At 62.6% G+C, this 17,165-nt stretch overlaps 1 protein-coding gene across 8 annotated transcripts in view; it reads left to right on the top strand.

The window, feature by feature from the left end:
- The window catches only part of KCNQ2 (potassium voltage-gated channel subfamily Q member 2), a 41,910-nt gene extending 31,047 nt beyond the window's left edge, over window positions 1-10,863 (top strand). For 2 of the 8 annotated variants that reach the window (XM_066384399.1, XM_066384398.1), the window contains 6 exons: window positions 1,936-2,159; window positions 2,804-2,912; window positions 3,359-3,490; window positions 5,906-6,013; window positions 9,017-9,140; window positions 9,660-10,863. In XM_066384399.1, the coding sequence (XP_066240496.1) occupies window positions 1,936-2,159; window positions 2,804-2,912; window positions 3,359-3,490; window positions 5,906-6,013; window positions 9,017-9,140; window positions 9,660-10,391 (1,429 nt within the window). In that variant the 3' untranslated portion in view covers window positions 10,392-10,863. Of the gene's footprint in view, window positions 1-1,935; window positions 2,160-2,803; window positions 2,913-3,358; window positions 3,491-5,905; window positions 6,014-9,016; window positions 9,141-9,659 lie in introns of those variants that run through there. The other 6 variants (XM_066384393.1, XM_066384400.1, XM_066384396.1 and 3 more) reach the window with 5 other exon arrangements.
- Window positions 10,864-17,165: the final 6,302 nt, after the last annotated feature.

Here is a 17,165-nt window from a genome sequence, read left to right as displayed (position 1 = left end):
CGTGGATGCCGGCTCCCTCCCCGCTGAGCTGGCCCGCTGTGCAGACTGGGAGGTGCCTGAGCTCAGCTGGGGTCCCGCCTGCTTGCCTCATCCCGGTCTGTGGCTGGCCCCATGTGTTTAGAATGTTCCCCAGGTCGGGGGCCAGGCAGGGAGGGGAGCTGGACGTCAGCTTTCTCCTCCAGACCCTCTTGAGTGAGCTCCCAACCCTATGTAAACACCAAAGGGCAGAAGCCTCGAAACCACCCGTCCCACCAGGGGCCGTCTGGTCAGAGCCCCTCCCAGGCCTTGGCCTCTTTCTGTCCTTGGCTTGTGAGGTGAGGGAGGGCTCTCACCCACCCCCACCAGTGTTTGCGTATCTGGAGCTGGGGCAGGTCTGGGGTGGGGGGTGGCGAGGGCCTACGGGCACTGAGCCTCAATGACTAGGGAGGTCCTTCTTGGTGTCCACCCTGCGACATCTTCCACAGAGTCTAAGTGGGTGGACTGCGGGGTTAGGCTGGACCAGGGAAGGCTGCTTCCTGTGGCTCCGTCCTCATGGGGCCAAGTTTCCGTGGACCCTGGGGTGGCGTGGGGCGGCAGGTCCCACAGGGGGGTGCCCAGCTCTCCTGGCTGGGTAGGACCATTACTTTTCTTGGTGTCCCTGGATCAGCTGGTGGTCTTTGTTGGGAGGGGACCATAGAAGAGGTCATCTATACAGAGGCCCCATGACACCTGGGGCTGGTACCCCTCAGTCTCCCCCTGCCCGTTGAAGCCTTGCCCTTGTTTGGGGGTTACAAGCTCGGGGCCAGTGTCCTGAACAAGCTGAAGTCCTGGACCTGTGCTCACAGGACACAGGATGCCCAAGGGCTCTAAGGGACTGTCTAATCCAGCGGTTTCACACCTTGGGGCCATCTGTCCAAGGGGCTTGTCTCTCCATCCTGCAGAGATCTCTCAACCAGCAGAGACTGTGTGGGGTGCAGAGTGGGAGGGGCACCGGCCTCCTCTCTGTGGCTGGTCATTTCTGCACTACCTGATGAGTGTGTCCAGGCTGTGGGTTCCAGCTAGGACTGACGGAGGTGACTGACCCCGGGCAGCCAGGGTGGGGTTGGCGATGTATGAGGGCTTAGCAGGTGTGGTGGCTTCCCAGAGGGCCCCCCATGGTTACGAAGGGACGTGGACAGGGAGGCCCGAGGACCCCCCACGGGGCTGTGGCTGGATGGCTATGGTACCCCCCTCCCTGTGGCCTCGGGCCAGGGCTCAGGACAGCAGGGCTGTTACAGCTGAGGTGGCCGGAGGAGCAGGCCCATCCCTCCATCCCCCAGGGGCCAGAGGGTCAGTTCCCACTGCATCCTGGGGTCGAGTGTGCAGCCGGCTGTCCCTGGGCGGAGGGGAGGAAGACAGGAACCGACCGCCACAATGCATCTAGTTCTCCTGTCCTCACCCTGCTCCCTGCGGCTGCAGAGGAGCCCAGGCGTCAGCTGCACACTGTCCCCCTGCTGACCCCGGGGCAGCGACAGGGTGTAGAGGGCAGACAGAGGACCTGCTGGGTGGCCAAGGGCTCCCATGGGTGCCCAGGGAGAAGCCGCTGCCGCTGGGCGTGTGGGACCTGTCCCGCCGTGCGTGTCACCTGGAGAGGGAGGCCTGGCCGGACAGTGCGGATGGGGCTCAGGCCCCTTTCGGTGTTAGACAAAGTCACTTAAGAGTCTGCCGATTCCCCAGCCAAGCCAAGCACGGGAGCCAGGTCAGGACCCCGACGTGGGGCTGACCGCCCGCCGTCTCCCTGGCCGCCCGGGCAGCTGCCCCTGGACGGCTGTCCCTTTGGGGCCGGGTCTGCCTCTGTCTCCCATCCACGGGGGCCGGAGTCAGCTGAGAGCAGAGGATGGGGCTGAGTGTTCCGTCCAGAGTGACTTCTCTCGCTGTCTTTCTGTGTTGTCTGTCCGCCTGTCCTCCGGGGAGCAGTCAGAAGGTCAGTTTGAAAGACCGTGTCTTCTCCAGCCCCCGAGGCGTGGCCGCCAAGGGGAAGGGGTCCCCGCAGGCCCAGCCCGTCCGGCGGTCGCCTAGCGCCGACCAGAGCCTGGAGGACAGTCCGAGCAAGGTGCCCAAGAGCTGGAGCTTCGGGGACCGTAACCGCGCGCGGCAGGCCTTCCGGGTCAAGGGCGCCGCGTCTCGGCAGAACTCGGAAGGTGGGTCCTGAGGTCTGTCACCCTCGTGGGGTCTGGCCGCTCCCGTGGGTGGATCCAGCACCCACTTGATCTGTTCCTTCTTTGAGGTAAAATTCACGTGATGGAACGTGAGCCGTGTTAAAGTGAGCAACTCGGAGGCAGTTAGCACGCTCACTACTGGTTCTAGAACATTCCATGCAGCCCACCCCAGGAGCCCCGTGGGCAGTCACCCCAGCCCTGGGCACCCCCACCCAGCCCATCTCCCTCTCTGAATGTGTCCCGGACCCGCACGGGGACCGCACGGCGTCTGTGCTCCAGGGTCTGGTGTCCAGGGAACCCCCCCTGGGCTCCTCCGTCACGCACAGAGGTCAGCTTCGTCCCTCCTCACTCAGAACGATGCTCTGGAGTGGCTGGACGTGGACGCACCCCACTCTGTCCCTCCCTCTGTCCCCCCACAGGAATGCCCTTTGAGCCCTCACGTCGTACCCCGCAGGCCACGGGGGGCGGGAGGCGGAGGAGCTGGGAGAGCACAGGGTGGGTTCTAGAGCATGTGGACCGGACGGGGTCGCCCAGGGTCGCCTGAGGGGTCCCTTGATGAGCCTGCGCCATGCACCAAAGGACCCGTCCCCTGTGTCCCCTCACGGGCTGTGTCTCCTTCCATCCAGAAGCAAGTCTCCCCGGGGAGGACATTGTGGATGACAACAAGAGTTGTAACTGCGAGTTTGTGACTGAGGACCTGACCCCGGGCCTCAAAGTCAGCATCCGGGCTGTGTGGTGAGTGACCCCGGGTGTCTGGGGCCAGGGGCCCCCCTCACAGAGCCTAGAAAGAGGCAAGGTCACTCTGTCCCGGGGATGCGGGGCTTTGGGGAGCTGGTGTGAGGGCATGTGCTCTGGGGTACATCTTGTGGCTGACACCCCTCAGTCCCGGCTCCTCACGTCTCAGCGTTCACCTGCCCATCACCCGGGGCTGTCAGTGGACGGCCAGGAGCTGACCCCACACAGGAATCCGGGTGGACGAGGGTCTGTCTGCACAGCTGGGCCCAGGAGTTGCCGGTCCACTTGGTGGGTGGGTGGCCCAGGTAATAGGGACAAGTTGTCCAGTGTACACTCTCAGAGCCGCTGGGAGGGCCCCAGGCAGGTGGGCTCTGGCACTGGTCCTGCTGAGAGGGTGGCCTGTGCTGGTCTCTGCCTGGGGCTCACGGCCCCCACCCCACCCCCAGTGTCATGAGGTTCCTGGTGTCCAAGCGGAAGTTCAAGGAGAGCTTGCGGCCGTACGACGTGATGGATGTGATTGAACAGTACTCGGCTGGCCACCTGGACATGCTGTCTCGCATCAAAAACCTGCAGTCCAGGCAAGAGCCGCCCCCGGCCCTGGGGCCAGTACTCCTGGGCCAATGCTGGCCCGCCACGAGCTGGGGAGATGGGTGCCGTGGGGTGAGCTTGCACGCTTCTGCCAGCGGCGGGGCAGTGGGCAGGGCGGTGGAGGGAGGGCAGGGTGCCAGCCTCGCTCGCTGCCACCCCGGGCCCTTCCTCTCGGCCCAGGCGGACTCTCTGTCGTGTTTGTTTCTTACGCCTCTGTTGTCTCTCCCTTCCCCCCATCCCACTCACGCTGTGCTGGGCAAGTGTGCACGTGTGCCTATGTGCACACACGTGTGTGAGTGCATGAGGTCGGTCTCTGTGTGCCTATGTGCACACGCGTGTGTGAGCGCACGATGTCGGTCTCTGTGTGTGTGTGCACACGCGTGTGTGAGTGCACGAGGTCGGTCTCTGTGTGTGTGTGCACACGCATGTGTGAGTGCACGAGGTCGGTCTCTGTGTGCCTATGTGCACACGCGTGTGTGAGTGCACGATGTCGGTCTCTGTGTGTGTGTGCACACGCGTGTGTGAGCGCACGAGGTCGGTCTCTGTGTGCGTGTGTGCACACGCGTGTGTGAGCGCACGAGGTCAGTCTCTGTGTGCGTGTGTGCACACGCGTGTGTGAGCGCACGATGTCAGTCTCTGTGTGCGTGTGTGCGCGTGAGCGTGTGGTGTTGGGAACAGCCGCTCTCCTGAGAGGTGGAGGCAGGGGAGCTCCTGGGCCCTGGCAGGTGTAGCTTGTGCCCCTTGGCCCCTGCTTTGCCAGGACAGAGCAGCTCATCCACCCGCCCCGCCTCCCGGGCAGGAAGCGGCTGGGGTGTGTGCAGCGTGGCCGTGGCGGGCACACTGCTGTCTCCAGGCCTACGTGTGTGAGAACTGTCTTGCTCACCCCAGAAGCCACCTGTACATGCATGTGTACAGACATGAGCAAGGGCCTGGGGCACACCCAAGCATACCTGTGAACAGGCGTGTGCACAGCGCTCACACAGAACCATGGCCATCCCATGTGCACACGCGTGGGTATACACGCACACATAAACATGCTCTTAGCCTGGTGCCCACAGTAATGTACCCCATAAGTGCACACACACGCACACTGAGTACATGTGTGCTCACAGGCACCCGCCCTCCACATGTACAAACAAGCCGTGCACTTGTGTGCTCGTGGTGCCTGTGAGCAAGCCACACAGCCCTGGTTGTGAGCTCCCCTGAGTGGATCTCGTGCTCCTGCCTGCCAGAGCCCCTTCCCGCCGTGACCCCTCAAATTCTCCATGCCCCACCGTGGACGCCTGGCCCTGGCTGCAGGAGGGCTTGTATGGTCAGCGGACAGGCCTAAGGGGCAGCCCAACTCCCAGCCCCCAGAAGGAGTGAAATCTTTAATCTGGGAAGTCAACATACTGTGTTTCAGGGGGGCCTCCCCTGTCCTGCTCCCAGGTGTCAGAGGAGGGGGTCTCTCGGCCTTAAGCTGCTCCTGTACGGTGGGGTCAGGAGTGACACCATCCTCTGGCCGGGCTCGGGCTGAGAAGCCAACTGCTCAGCATCCTCCCAGACCATCAACCAGACCTGTGCTGTGCATGTGAGCACATGTGTGTGCAATCGTGTACATGGGGAGAACATGTGAGTGAGAACAAACACATGCGCATGTGCAAATATACCAGGCGTGCAAGTGTGCAATGTGCAAGGGTGTGTGTGCAATTATGCACATGGGGAAACAGGTGAGTGTGTGAGAGCAAGCACGAGCATGTGCAAACACACCAGGCATGCCAGTGTGCGCAAGGGTGCATTGAGCAGCACGTGTGAGCGTGCACACAAATGTGAGCATGCACATGTGTGCATATGGGGGTGTGTGCCCGTGTAGAAGTTGACGTGTGTGCGCTGTGAGCACGAGTGTGCACACATGAGCATGTGAGCAGACATGTGTGCACACGAGCAGGCTGGGTGAGCATGCACATGTGTGTGCGCGTGTGAGGACAGTCTGCCCGCTGGGCCCCCTCGCCCACTTCTCGGCAGGGGTGGTGCTCACCAGGCCCTCCTGCCCCAAATTCTCCCCTCCTTCCCTCTTCGTCGGGGAGAACCAAGAGCTCCCCCATGCAGCCATCTGTCCGTCCGTCCGTCCGTCACTGGCCAGCAGTCCTGAGTGTTGTTGGGAAAGCCGGTGCCCCTGCCCTGGGCCTGCTGCACTTTGCCCCGCACACGTGCATGCTCGCCGGACAAGCTGGGCTCGGCCAGGGCGCCCACGGGAAGGACCGCGTGGGCGTGGCGTCCAGGCCGGTGCTGTCAGGGGATGTGGCTGTAAGAAGCGTCACTCTGCAGCTTCAAGCTGGGTGTTCCTTCTGTGTCTGCCAGCCCCCCCCCCCCCCGCGAAGCTTCACAATGCGTTGCTGGTGTCTCTCTTCTCGTTCACTCGCCAGGATAGATATGATTGTGGGTCCCCCGCCCCCTTCAACTCCCCGGCACAAGAAGTACCCTACCAAAGGACCCACGGCCCCTTCGAGAGAGTCACCCCAGTACTCACCTAGGTCAGGATGCACCCCGCTTCCGCCTGTGTCTGTGGACGGCCAGCCCCCCCACTCCAGGCCACATGACGGCAGACCCGCACCGCTCTTCCAGTGGGATGGAAGAGACGCTTCTCTGTTCTCTGTTGCTGACACAGCCAGGCTAGGGGACGGTGCTCCTATGCAAGGCCCGGGGTGGGTGGGGGGGGCGTGTCAGGGCTGCTCCCCTCGGCAGGGTCCTGGGGAAGCTTTCCAAAGATGCCCTGTGTGACGTCCTCCAGGGATGGGGCTCCCTGGGCAGAGGCCGAGGCCAGCACCCCAAGGACCGGGGGGTGTCCAGATGGGCCGGGAGGAGCTTCAGGGCTCCAGGTACCACAGCGCCCTTGCCTCTCAGCCCTCACGCTCAGCCTGCCCGCAGGGTCGACCTGGCCGCAGGTCCCATCGCTTCTCTTGCCTCGAACCCTGTGGATAAAGGGGGAGTCAGGTGCCTGGTGAGTGCAGGAAGCCCTGTGTCCAGTTCCCAGCTGTCAGTGCCACGGTTAGTAGGGTCGATGAGGAGGTCTGGCTGATATGCTGAGGGCACACTCAGGTGGTGAGTTAGTACACGCAGGGTCTTCAGTGACACATTCAGACTCGGGAGCCCTCCAGCGTCCCTGGGGCCATTTAGAAGATGCCGCGAGCTGTCCACCTCCTCTGCAGGTAGTGGCCCCTGTAGCAGGGCTGGGAGGGTGAGGCGAGATGCGCCTGACCACACAGACAGCTCGGGGCGTCTGGAGGCCAAGAGTCAGCGCGCTGGTCCCCTGAACCTGGCGTTCTCCGTGGAGGCCTGACCCGGGACAGCCCAGACAGTATTTGCTGAGTCCCCCGCTCTGCTGTGTCCCCCAGCCCCCATGGATGTGGTGCCTGAGACACAGACGTCTGACCAGGTGGTGGCACAGTAGATAGAGCGTCAGACTGGGATGCAGAGACACAGACGTCTTTCTGGGCGTTGCTTGCAGGGGGCGGTGCCTGGTGTCTCGAGTCACGAGCAGAGAAGGCTCCGCAGACCTCCCAGACCACTGCAGCCGGAGGGCACAGGGCCAGGCTGAGAAGGAGCCAGGACAGTCTTGGCACATGGGGGTTTAGCCTGACTCTGAGGCCTGAGGCCCAGGGGCAGGGGTGACTCAAGCTCCTCAGAGGACCCTCTCCCAGCCCCCCCCATCATCATCAGCAGCAGCAGGTGGAGCCCTTGGCCAGGGCTCCTGGGGGGCAAGCCAGGCAGGTGGCCGTCATGTGGCAGGGGTGAAGGCGCTGAGCCCCAGTGCCTGGACTGTATGGACACATGGAAACACTGAGAACCCCTTCTCCCTGTTCATTTTCCACTGGCATCTGCTTGGCGCCCGGGGGTCCACCCGCCGTCCCCTCCCACCCTGCTGGCCCTGTGGTGCATGAGTCCAGCATGCAGCCCAGTGGAGCATGAGGAGGCTGCACCGTGGCTGCCGCAGCCTGAACCCCTCTTCTGCTTCCCGCAACAGAGGAGAAGTCCCCCTGAGTCCCCCCATCAGAGGCAGGCAGGGTGGCCCTGTGGTCAGGAAGGAAGCCCAGATGTGGCCCCAGCCGGCTCCTGTGGCTTCTGTACCCCAAACTTGAGAAGTGAGCTCTGCACGGGGGGCTGGGGCCTCGGCCGGGGTCACTGTCCAGCTTGGCTGCAATCTGACTCCAGCGCTGTCTACACAGCAGGTTCTTGGCAGCTGACCCCACAGCTTGCAGATAGCCAGACCCGTGATTCTGAGGGAGCGTCCACACACCCACGCTCCTGCGGCCCCTTCCGAGCTCTTCCTGCTCCACATGGGGTCAGGGGACACCTTGCTGGCCACACAGAAGCCCTGTCCCTGAAGGAAGCTTCCTTCCCTTCCTGTTGGCATTTGTGATCTAAGACCTTGTTTGAGAACAGCTCAGCTGTGTTCTGCATCCTGCACACGTGCGTTCACACTAAGCACTTTCATGCACACACATGTACACAGATGTACTCATGCACAAATATACACCCATGCACATGTACGCACGTGTACACATGCTCATGCATGCACGATGCACACATGACACATGCACATGGCACTGTGCAGACATTGCACATGCCACACACATGCACGCACATGCACATATGATCGTGCATGCGCAATGCACACATTACACACATGCACACGACACTGTACAGACACTGCCCACACACCATATACACATGCACACACATGTACACATGCTCATGCATGCATGATGCACACATGCACATGGCACTACACAGGCACTGCATAGACCACACACACATGTACAATGCACACACATTATACACATGCACACGGCACTGTAGACATTGCACATGCCACACACATGCATGCACATGCACATATGATCATGCATGCGCAATGCACACATTACACACATGCACACGACACTGTACAGACACTGCCCACACACCATATACACGCACACACATGTACACATACACGCACATGTGTAGACATTCACAGACCCTCTCTCTGGTTGGCGGTGGCTCTGTCCCCTTGGTTGTGCGTGGGCCATTTCCATGCTGGTCTGTGTCCTCTGCTCCCCGTCCTGGTGCATGGAGCCCAGCTCACTGTCCCTGCCTCCCTGCTTCCGTTGTTCCTGCTGCAGACGGTTAACTCTGTCCCACCAGACCGCTGGGCAGAGGGCTCAGGGGCACATCATGAAGGTGGGAAGCTCAGGCAGAGGCGGGGCGGGGGGCGGGCAGAGCACCTGGGGCGGAGCTGAGGGGTGAATGGCCCCAGGACCTTCATGTGCCTCCTGGCTAATGTGCTGGCCCACTGGAATGGGGTGGACAGGGGACAGGCCTGGATGGTCCAGAACCAGGTGAGAACAGGTGCCCGGCATCCATCTGTCCTGGCACCTGCTGCCCCCAATCGGCTCTGGGATCCGGGGGGGCTGTGGCCTGACCCAGGAGGAGAGGGCCGTGGGCCGTCACGCCCACCGGAACTCATGCTGGGGGGCGGGGTCTCTTCCCGGCAGAGTGGACCAGATCGTGGGGCGGGGCCCGGCAATGACAGACAAGGACCGCACCAAGGGCCCGGCCGAAGCAGAGCTGCCTGAAGACCCCAGCATGATGGGCCGCCTGGGCAAAGTGGAGAAGCAGGTGGGAGAGGCCGGGGGCTGTCCTCTTCTTAGCCTGGGGGTGTCTGGGAGTGGACGCGGCAGGGGCAGTCCCTGAGTGTCTGGGGATGTGGGTGGGGCCCACCAGCGTTCAGGAGGCTGCACCGGGACCTCACACTCCCTGAACCCCTCTCTGGTCTGGGGCTCCTCCCCTTCCACAGCACAGACCCTCAGGGCCAGAAACACAGTTTCCTCCTCCTCCCCTTGCCTGGCTGGGACTCACTGAGAGATATCACATACTGGGAGCCCTGTGGGTGGCCTCCTGTCACACCAGGGCCTCGGCCCCACTGCCCTCTCCTGGATCCACACACAGGAGTTCCACTCAGCTCTGCTTCTGCCCGCCGGGGGAAGGGGAGGCTGGTGCCGTCCTCCGTGGTGGCGGCTCTAAGGGGTGGGCCCACGGTGGGCAGCAGGACAGACAGACCAGCAGGAGGCCTCTGCACTCCGAAAGCCTGAGGCCACACACCTTGGGGAGCAACCTGCCCAGCCGCCCCTCTTGCAGGTCCTGTCCATGGAGAAGAAGCTGGACTTCCTGGTCAGCATCTACACGCAGCGCATGGGGATCCCGCCCTCGGAGACCGAGGCGTACTTCGGCGCCAAGGAGCCGGAGCCCGCGCCGCCGTACCACAGCCCCGAGGACAGCCGGGAGCACGGAGACCGCAGCGGCTGCATCGTCAAGCTCATTCGCTCCACCAGCTCCGTGGGCCACAAGAATTTCTCGGCGCCCCCGGCCGTGCCCTCCGCCCAGTGCCCACCCTCTACCTCCTGGCAGCAGCAGGGCCACACGCGCCAGGGCCACGGCACGTCGCCCGTGGGGGACCATGGCACGCTGGTGCGTATTCCTCCGCCGCCCGCCCATGAGCGCTCGCTGTCCGCCTACAGTGGAGGCAACCGGGCCAGCACGGAGTTCCTGAGGCACGAGGACGCGCCGGCCAGCAGGGCCCACGAGGGCGCGCTGCGGGACAGCGACACGTCCATCTCCATCCCGTCCGTGGACCACGAGGAGCTGGAGCGCTCCTTCAGCGGGTTCAGCATCTCCCAGTCCAAGGAGAACCTGGACGCGCTCAATAGCTGCTACGCGGCCGTGGCGCCCTGCGCCAAAGTCAGACCCTACATCGCGGAGGGCGAGTCGGACACGGATTCGGACCTCTGCACCCCGTGCGGGCCCCCGCCACGCTCGGCTACGGGCGAGGGCCCCTTCGGCGACGTGGGCTGGGCCGGGCCCCGGAAGTGAGGCCCGGAAACTTCCAGGCGGGACCCTTGGGGCCTTTTCTTGGAGTCACACGGTGGGTGCCCATGCAGGGTGTGCTGGTGTCCACAGTGCAGGTTGACAGAAGTCTTTTACCCACTAGGGCCTGCCAGGCGGCTGTGCCCACTGCAGACTGCCAGCCCCGGTGCAAGCAGGCAGGGGATGGTGCAGGACGGGCCCCTGGTGTCAGGGTGTCGGCGTGAGGTCCGGCAGCAGGGCCAGTGGGGTTCCCACTGAGGGGCAGGCTCGTCCCTGTGAAGACCCACCCATGCGCACGGCGGGGACAGTGCCCCTTGTCTCTGGGTGCCCCTCCAGAGAGCTGCCGGTCAGCCCCGCCCAGCCTCCCCCTGTGTTCTGAGTGTCCTGTGGTGGGATTCAGCCCTGCGTCCAGGGCCCTGGCCTGCAGAGGAGGGGCAAGGCCTTGGGACCATGTGGGGACATGGCGATGCTTGGACCTCCCAGTCTCAGCTCTGGGGAGGGGGTGGGGGGAGAAGCCTGCTCCACAGGCTTCTGGAAGGGGGTCCTTGGGGCTTTCCTGGCCACAGGACTTCTGGAGGGCCTTCGTTCTCTCTGCTATGCCCTGGCTGGGCACCTGTCACCAGGCTGCGGCCAGCACTTGGATAGAGACCTACATGTGGGCAGTGGTGGGGGGTGGCTGAGGACAGCACCCTGGGCTGGGCTGTGTCCGGGGTCCCAGAACTGGGTGGGTGTGGTGAGCAGATTCTCTTGCTGTCCTTTGTTGGGGTCTTGTGTTGCCTCTCTCCCATTGGTACCCCAGCAGGACCCAGGGCTGGACGAGCCCATAACCTCTAGAAAGAGCTTTCAAGGTCCCCAAATGTCGTTAGGCGAAGGCAGCTCTCACCTACAGGCTGTCTCTCCTGTCCCCCCCCCCCCCCCGTTCTTCTCCACTGACTGGGCCCGTGGCTGTGGCCTCCTGGTATCTTGGAAGTCAGGGACACTGGTCCCCACCCTGGGCCCTCGGGCTCAGGGACTCCCCACACTCCTGTTGTGGGCACCTGGCCCGAGGAGGTGCCGAAAGGCAGGGTGGGCTCCCAGCAAACAGGGTGGGGCTCCTGGCACTTGAGGTGATAGCCAGCAAGCCGGATGCCTGGTGCCCTCTGAGGCGGTGACCCCGCGTGCAAGGGGCTGGGCCCAGCGAGGCCACCGTGTAACCACTGCCGCCAGCGCTGGGTCCAGGACAGCCTCAGCTGTCCCCTCACGCAGCGGATGTGAGTCTGCACTGACTTGGACCTGAGCAGTCAGTAGGGAAGTCGTCCCACCCTCTGGGAAGGACTTTGAAAGTAGTTTTGGGGGATAACATGGCCCCAGAGATCAGGGTCCTGGTGCTTGGAGGTCTTTGGAAGCCATGTCGGCTGTTCATGGTGGGGGTCTCTGTTGCAGCCTCTTGCCTGCTCCTCACCATGGCCAGGACTCCCGTGTCCCACCTCTGCTGGGGTGGCTGGCTAGGCACTGGGGGGTGGGCTGGTTCCTGAGCTTGTTGGCAGCAGTGCCCAGGGTGGGAGGCCCCGTGTCTGTCCACGTTCAGGGCTGCTGCCTCCCAGGAAGTCAGGTGTGGAAGCTGCCGTGTGGCCCCGGGGGCGAGACACCCCTGCTGGCCCTGCACCCCAGTGTCTGCTCCGTGCACCCCAATGTCTGCTCCGTGCACTCCCTAGTTCTCGAGAGCACTTGTTTCTCCAGCCTCAGGCCCCGCAGTGATGAGAAAAGTCCCTGTGTAGACAGACACCTCAAGCGCTGGGTGTGGCTGGCAGGAAGTGACCCAGGCACATGGCTGCTCCCTCTCAGCTTGCCTGTGGGTGACCTTGGGGCTGGGTCACAGGAGAAACGCCAGCTGCCGGCCCCAGGCAGGGGTTGAGCAGGCGGGTCCCTGAGCCACACGTGTCCTCGTCTGACCCCGGCCCCGCAAGCTGCTTCCGCGGCCCTGGGAGAGTTAGAGCCGGGTCCCCTGTCGGATCTCAGCCGTCCTGGGCTGCAGTCCCCGAGAGGAGGGCCCCTGTGCCCCTGAGAGGTTTCCACCCTGTCCCACGTCCTGTGTGCCTCCTGGCCCCAGAGCAGCTCAGGCAGACGGCGGTGCTGGGAGTCGCTGCCAGGAGGACCTCTGAGGTTGCAGGAGGGGCTGAGGCCACGGCTCTGTGGGGGGGGTGGTCTGGGGAGACGATGGGGTCGAGGCTCGTCAGGGGCCCCCAGACCCAGGCCTGAGCCACACGGCCCCGCAGTGCCCGTCCACTGTGTGGGCTGCCACTGGACAGAGGCTGGTGTGGCTTGGGTAGCTTGCACAATCTCGGGTGTGCCCATATCAGAGTGCGACTGAGGGCACATGTTCCCAAGACAAGCGCATGTGTTAGCTGGAGCACACACCCCTGTGCTCACTCACATGCCTATGTGCATGCAGCACACACAGTCACACGCAGGCACACCTACCACACATGCTCACACATACAGAAGTAGGTACAAGCATGCACATACACATGAACATGCCCCCCACGTGCATAGTGCACATACTTACATGCATAAGCATACAATATACACCTCACACGCACATACATATAAACAAGCATGCACACACATACATACCACATACACACACACATGTATGCCCAAGAATACATGTATCTCACATGTGCGTGCATGTGCCCACTCACACATGCATGCTCGTGTGAATGCACACAGAGGCACATATGTGCATACTCACACCCACACTCACCCATGTGTGCACACACCCCATTCTGACTGGGCAGCCCTTTGACCTCTGTCTCCGGCTGCTGCGAGGCACAAGGAATTGGGAAGGTCAGGGCTGCAGAGGTCCTGCCAGGTGGAAGCCGGGTGGGGCTCCGGCCATCCGGGCTCCTGGGCAGAAGTGGCAGAAGGCCCCTTGGAACCCACCCAGCGTCCCGCCCTGGCCTTCCCTCAGCTGATCAGTAGCCATCCAGACTGCTGTGGTGGCCAATGCCCCAAGACGGCCTGGGCTGCACCAGGGAAGTCCCGGCACCTGTGGGGGTGTCCAGACGGGTCGCTGAGATGCTGGCCAGCTCCCTCTGTCCCCATGGCCGTGTGGTTCGACCTGGTCATCACCAAGTGGGGTGCCGCCCTCTCCTTTGACTGGCTCGATGTCTCCCTCTCTTTTTCATGTGGAATCATGAGCCAGGGCCTCACACTGGGCCCCCTGGAGGATGCAGGGACCAGCCAGGTGGCAGAGGGCTCCTTCCCGGCCCACCTGCCCAACCTGGCCTTGCCAGAGGCCACAGCTGCCTGCTCAGCAGCACCGCCCACCCCGACTCCGAGACCCCATGCCGCGAGGGCTGCTCCGTCTGGCCAGCCGCTGTCTAGTCGCCCGCCCGTCTGAGCCCAGTGCCACCACCTGCCAGGCAGCGTCCTGTCTTCCGTTTCTGAGCTCGCCAGCCTGCCTCCTCCCCGCTCAGGCCGTCCCCACCCCCGTGGCTGTGGACTCGAGGTGTCCACACAAGAGAGCAGGGGCACCCCCTTTGTCACCCCCACATTCAGAGACCCTGTCCCCGCTGTCGTAGAAAGAACTTGGTGCCGAAACACTTCTCCTGTGTCCCAAGGCCCAGAGGGGTGATGGGCGCCGGGGGAAGGGGAGCTTTGTAGAAACACGGGTGTTTGTATCGGTTTCACATTCACCCCGCATTGTAAATAGTGTACAGACAGTCGTCCGCTGCCCTCAGCAGGGTAACACCACAGACCCGCCCCCTGTGACCCCTCGAGCGGGTCTCCAGGCGGCCTGCCTGTACGCACAGAAGCTGGGAGTGAACCCAGAAGGCTGGTGGGGCCCAGCCAGGCTGACCTAGGCCAGCTGCCCTCCTGTGTTCATGCCCCCGGGGGCAGGCTCTATTCGGTTCCCACCAAGCACTACATAGAAACAACCCAGGAGGGCTTCCTAGAGGAAGCGGTGTGGTGGGATCAGGGCCATGCTTCTCTTCTCGCCAAGGGATCTGGGAAAGCTGGCTGCCCAGGCCAGAGCATGCCGGTGTCTTGTAAGGGGTGGGGCTGCCAGCAGACTCAGAAGTCTGTCTGCTGGGGGGGGAGGGGGTGCGGCGCGAAAGGCTTTAGGAAACAGGGTAGAGAGCGGGAAAGGGACGCTTCTGAAGAGATGAGATCCCTTTTCCAATCTTTTAAAGTCATTTGTGGGGTTGTGTGTGGGGGGGGGGCGTTGGGTCATCTCTTGTTTTGGACACTTGCAAGGGTGCCCCTGGCTGACAAGGATATTATGACAGGAGGGAGCCCTTCCGGGGATGTCTGTAGTCTTGGGGCTGTGTGCACGTCACCGCGTGCCACACACCCAGCTCTGACTGGTTTTTCCATAAAGTTGTTGCCTTAATGCACGCTGACGGGAATTCATGGAGGTCACCCCATGCGCCCTTGGTGACCACCAGGCACCCACACCGCACCCCGCCTCCTCTGCCTGCTCCACGGAGGGCGCAGAGCGGATGGATCTCACGGCCGTCCCACACTCACCGGGGCCCCGATGTGCACATCCGCCTGGACCCGCCCACGGACGCCCTCCGCCCGAAGGCAGCTGCAGCTTCCCCCACCTGTGCCGTTGCCTTGGCCGTGTTTGCACTTTTGTTCATGCTCCAAAGAATATTTCATAATGCCTTGCGTGTGCCGCGCCCTGGGTCACGGGGGTGCGCCCTGCACCATAGCGACCGGGCCTTTTCTCCGTGAACATGTCGCCCCCGCACACGTGCGTCTCGACCGCACTGTCAGTCTCCAAGGATAGACGCCCAGGGAAGGGGTCCAGCTCTCTAGGATCGTGAGACGCCGACTCACTCCACTCACTTGTCAGGTTGACGCTCGTACCTGAGAACAAGCCCAGCGCTGGTTCCCCGGGGACTTCGGGTATGGAATCTGGCGGCAGAGATGCATGTGGAAAGTTCTGGAAAGTTTTACTGCCACGGGACGTGTCCGGGTGCCCACTGGACCTGTGCACTTAGTAAAACGCAGTGATTCAACCTGGAAAACGCGTGGCCTCTTTCTTCTTGCACGCGTCTCTGGGCTGCTGGCCTGTGGCACTGGCTTGTGGTGACAGGGACAGTGACAGCTTTTGTCAAGAGGCCACTGTGCTCCCGCAGTGGGGGAGTGGAGGGCTCGCTGTCCAGGCTCAGGACACTGGGCTCTGTCAGCGTCCTCTCTCTGCCACAACTAAGGACCACAAGATTCTCTCTGTTGCCAGGAGCAGCCTCTGGGCCGGAGGAAATGCCAGTGCGATCCTGAGTGTGGGCTCTGTGCACAGGGGTCTGCGGTGGGGACAGCCTAGGCACTGGTGTCCTTGGAACCACCTCCCTCTTCCCTTGGCACCTGCCCCGTCACTCCCCTCACCTATGATTTCATCTCATTCTCAACCTCCGGGTACCTGTCAGGGCCCACCTGAGCGAGGTACTTGGGGGTGTTCTAATCCTGCCCCCACCCAAGAGTCCTGGGGAAGGGCTGCACTGGGTGTGCACTGAGCGGCTCTGCCACTCTGCCCTCTGAATGCTCCTCCCCCCAGACCCTCCCTGCCCTCCTGGGGGGCGGGCAGCCCAGCAGGACTCAGGACCTCGACTGATCCCCACTCACGCCCAGCTGGCCCAGATGCTGGCTCTGCAGTGGGTGCGGGAGTGAGGACAGGTCTGGTATGCCCAGGTGACCAACCAGAGGTTCATTCTGCAAGGTTTCTAGAAACCTCTGGGCTGGGGTGTCTTTTGGGGAGATGATTGGAAGGTGCTTTAGGTGCATCTCAGCTGCTGTCCACAGGCTGGGGCTCAGCCACTGAGCTCACTTCTGCACACCGACCGCACTACCCAGGGTCCTCTGTGTCCCCCACCAGTCCCTGCTCGCAATAAGGGACTGAGGGGCTGCAGAGCCATCCCAGGAGACTCAAGACTGTGCCACACTGGCCCCGGGTACCCGGGTTAGCACAATCCACTCCGTCCGGATTTCTCTGCAAACCCGAGGGGGCTGGTGAAAAACCCAGATCCCAGAAGGCTACAGATGGCTAAGTCAGAGCGGACAACGAGGTGGCAAGCAGGTGGCATCCAGACCCAGGTCTCCAGCTGGGGGGTAGGAGTGCTGTGGACAGGGCAGGCGGATAGGGCTCAGATGAGGGGCTACTGCACACCACTGAGGGCCAAACTGTCCCTCTCAAGGATTCTGTCCTAGGGGCACAGAGAGGGGGCCTAGTGTCCAGCACCTCACCCTCTGCCCAAGCTCTCCAGGAGCGAGAAGGTGGTGACTGGCATTGTCCAGGGTCTGGGGAGCCCCCCACACACACAATCACAGGTGCCCCGCTTGGTATCACCCGGGTTCCACAACATTGCAGGCACCTCTGAGTGTCCTGAGTGAGCAGGGTGCAGGGGACCCAGGGGCCGTGTGCTGCATGCAGTCTGAAGGGGGCTGTGGTCAGTGGAGTGACAGGACACAGTGTAGACCAGTGGTCCCCAACCCCCGGGCCGCGGACCAGTACCGGTCCGTGGGCCATTTGGTACCGGTCCGCAGAGAAAGAATAAATAACTTACATTATTTCCGTTTTATTTATATTTAAGTCTGAACGATGTTTTATTTTTTAAAAATGACCAGATTCCCTCTGTTACATCCGTCTAAGACTCACTCTTGACGCCTGTCTCGGTCACGTGATACATTTTTCCGTCCCACCCTAAAGGCCGGTCCGTGAAAATATTTTCTGACATTAAGCTGGTCCGTGGCCCCAAAAAAGGTTGGGGACCACTGGTGTAGACAGAAGCCCTG

Source organism: Saccopteryx leptura, chromosome 5 (assembly GCF_036850995.1).
Source record: "Saccopteryx leptura isolate mSacLep1 chromosome 5, mSacLep1_pri_phased_curated, whole genome shotgun sequence".
Taxonomy (NCBI): Eukaryota; Metazoa; Chordata; class Mammalia; order Chiroptera; family Emballonuridae; genus Saccopteryx; species Saccopteryx leptura.
Note: the sequence above shows the minus strand (reverse complement) of the source record. Positions and strands in the feature narration are given on the sequence as shown.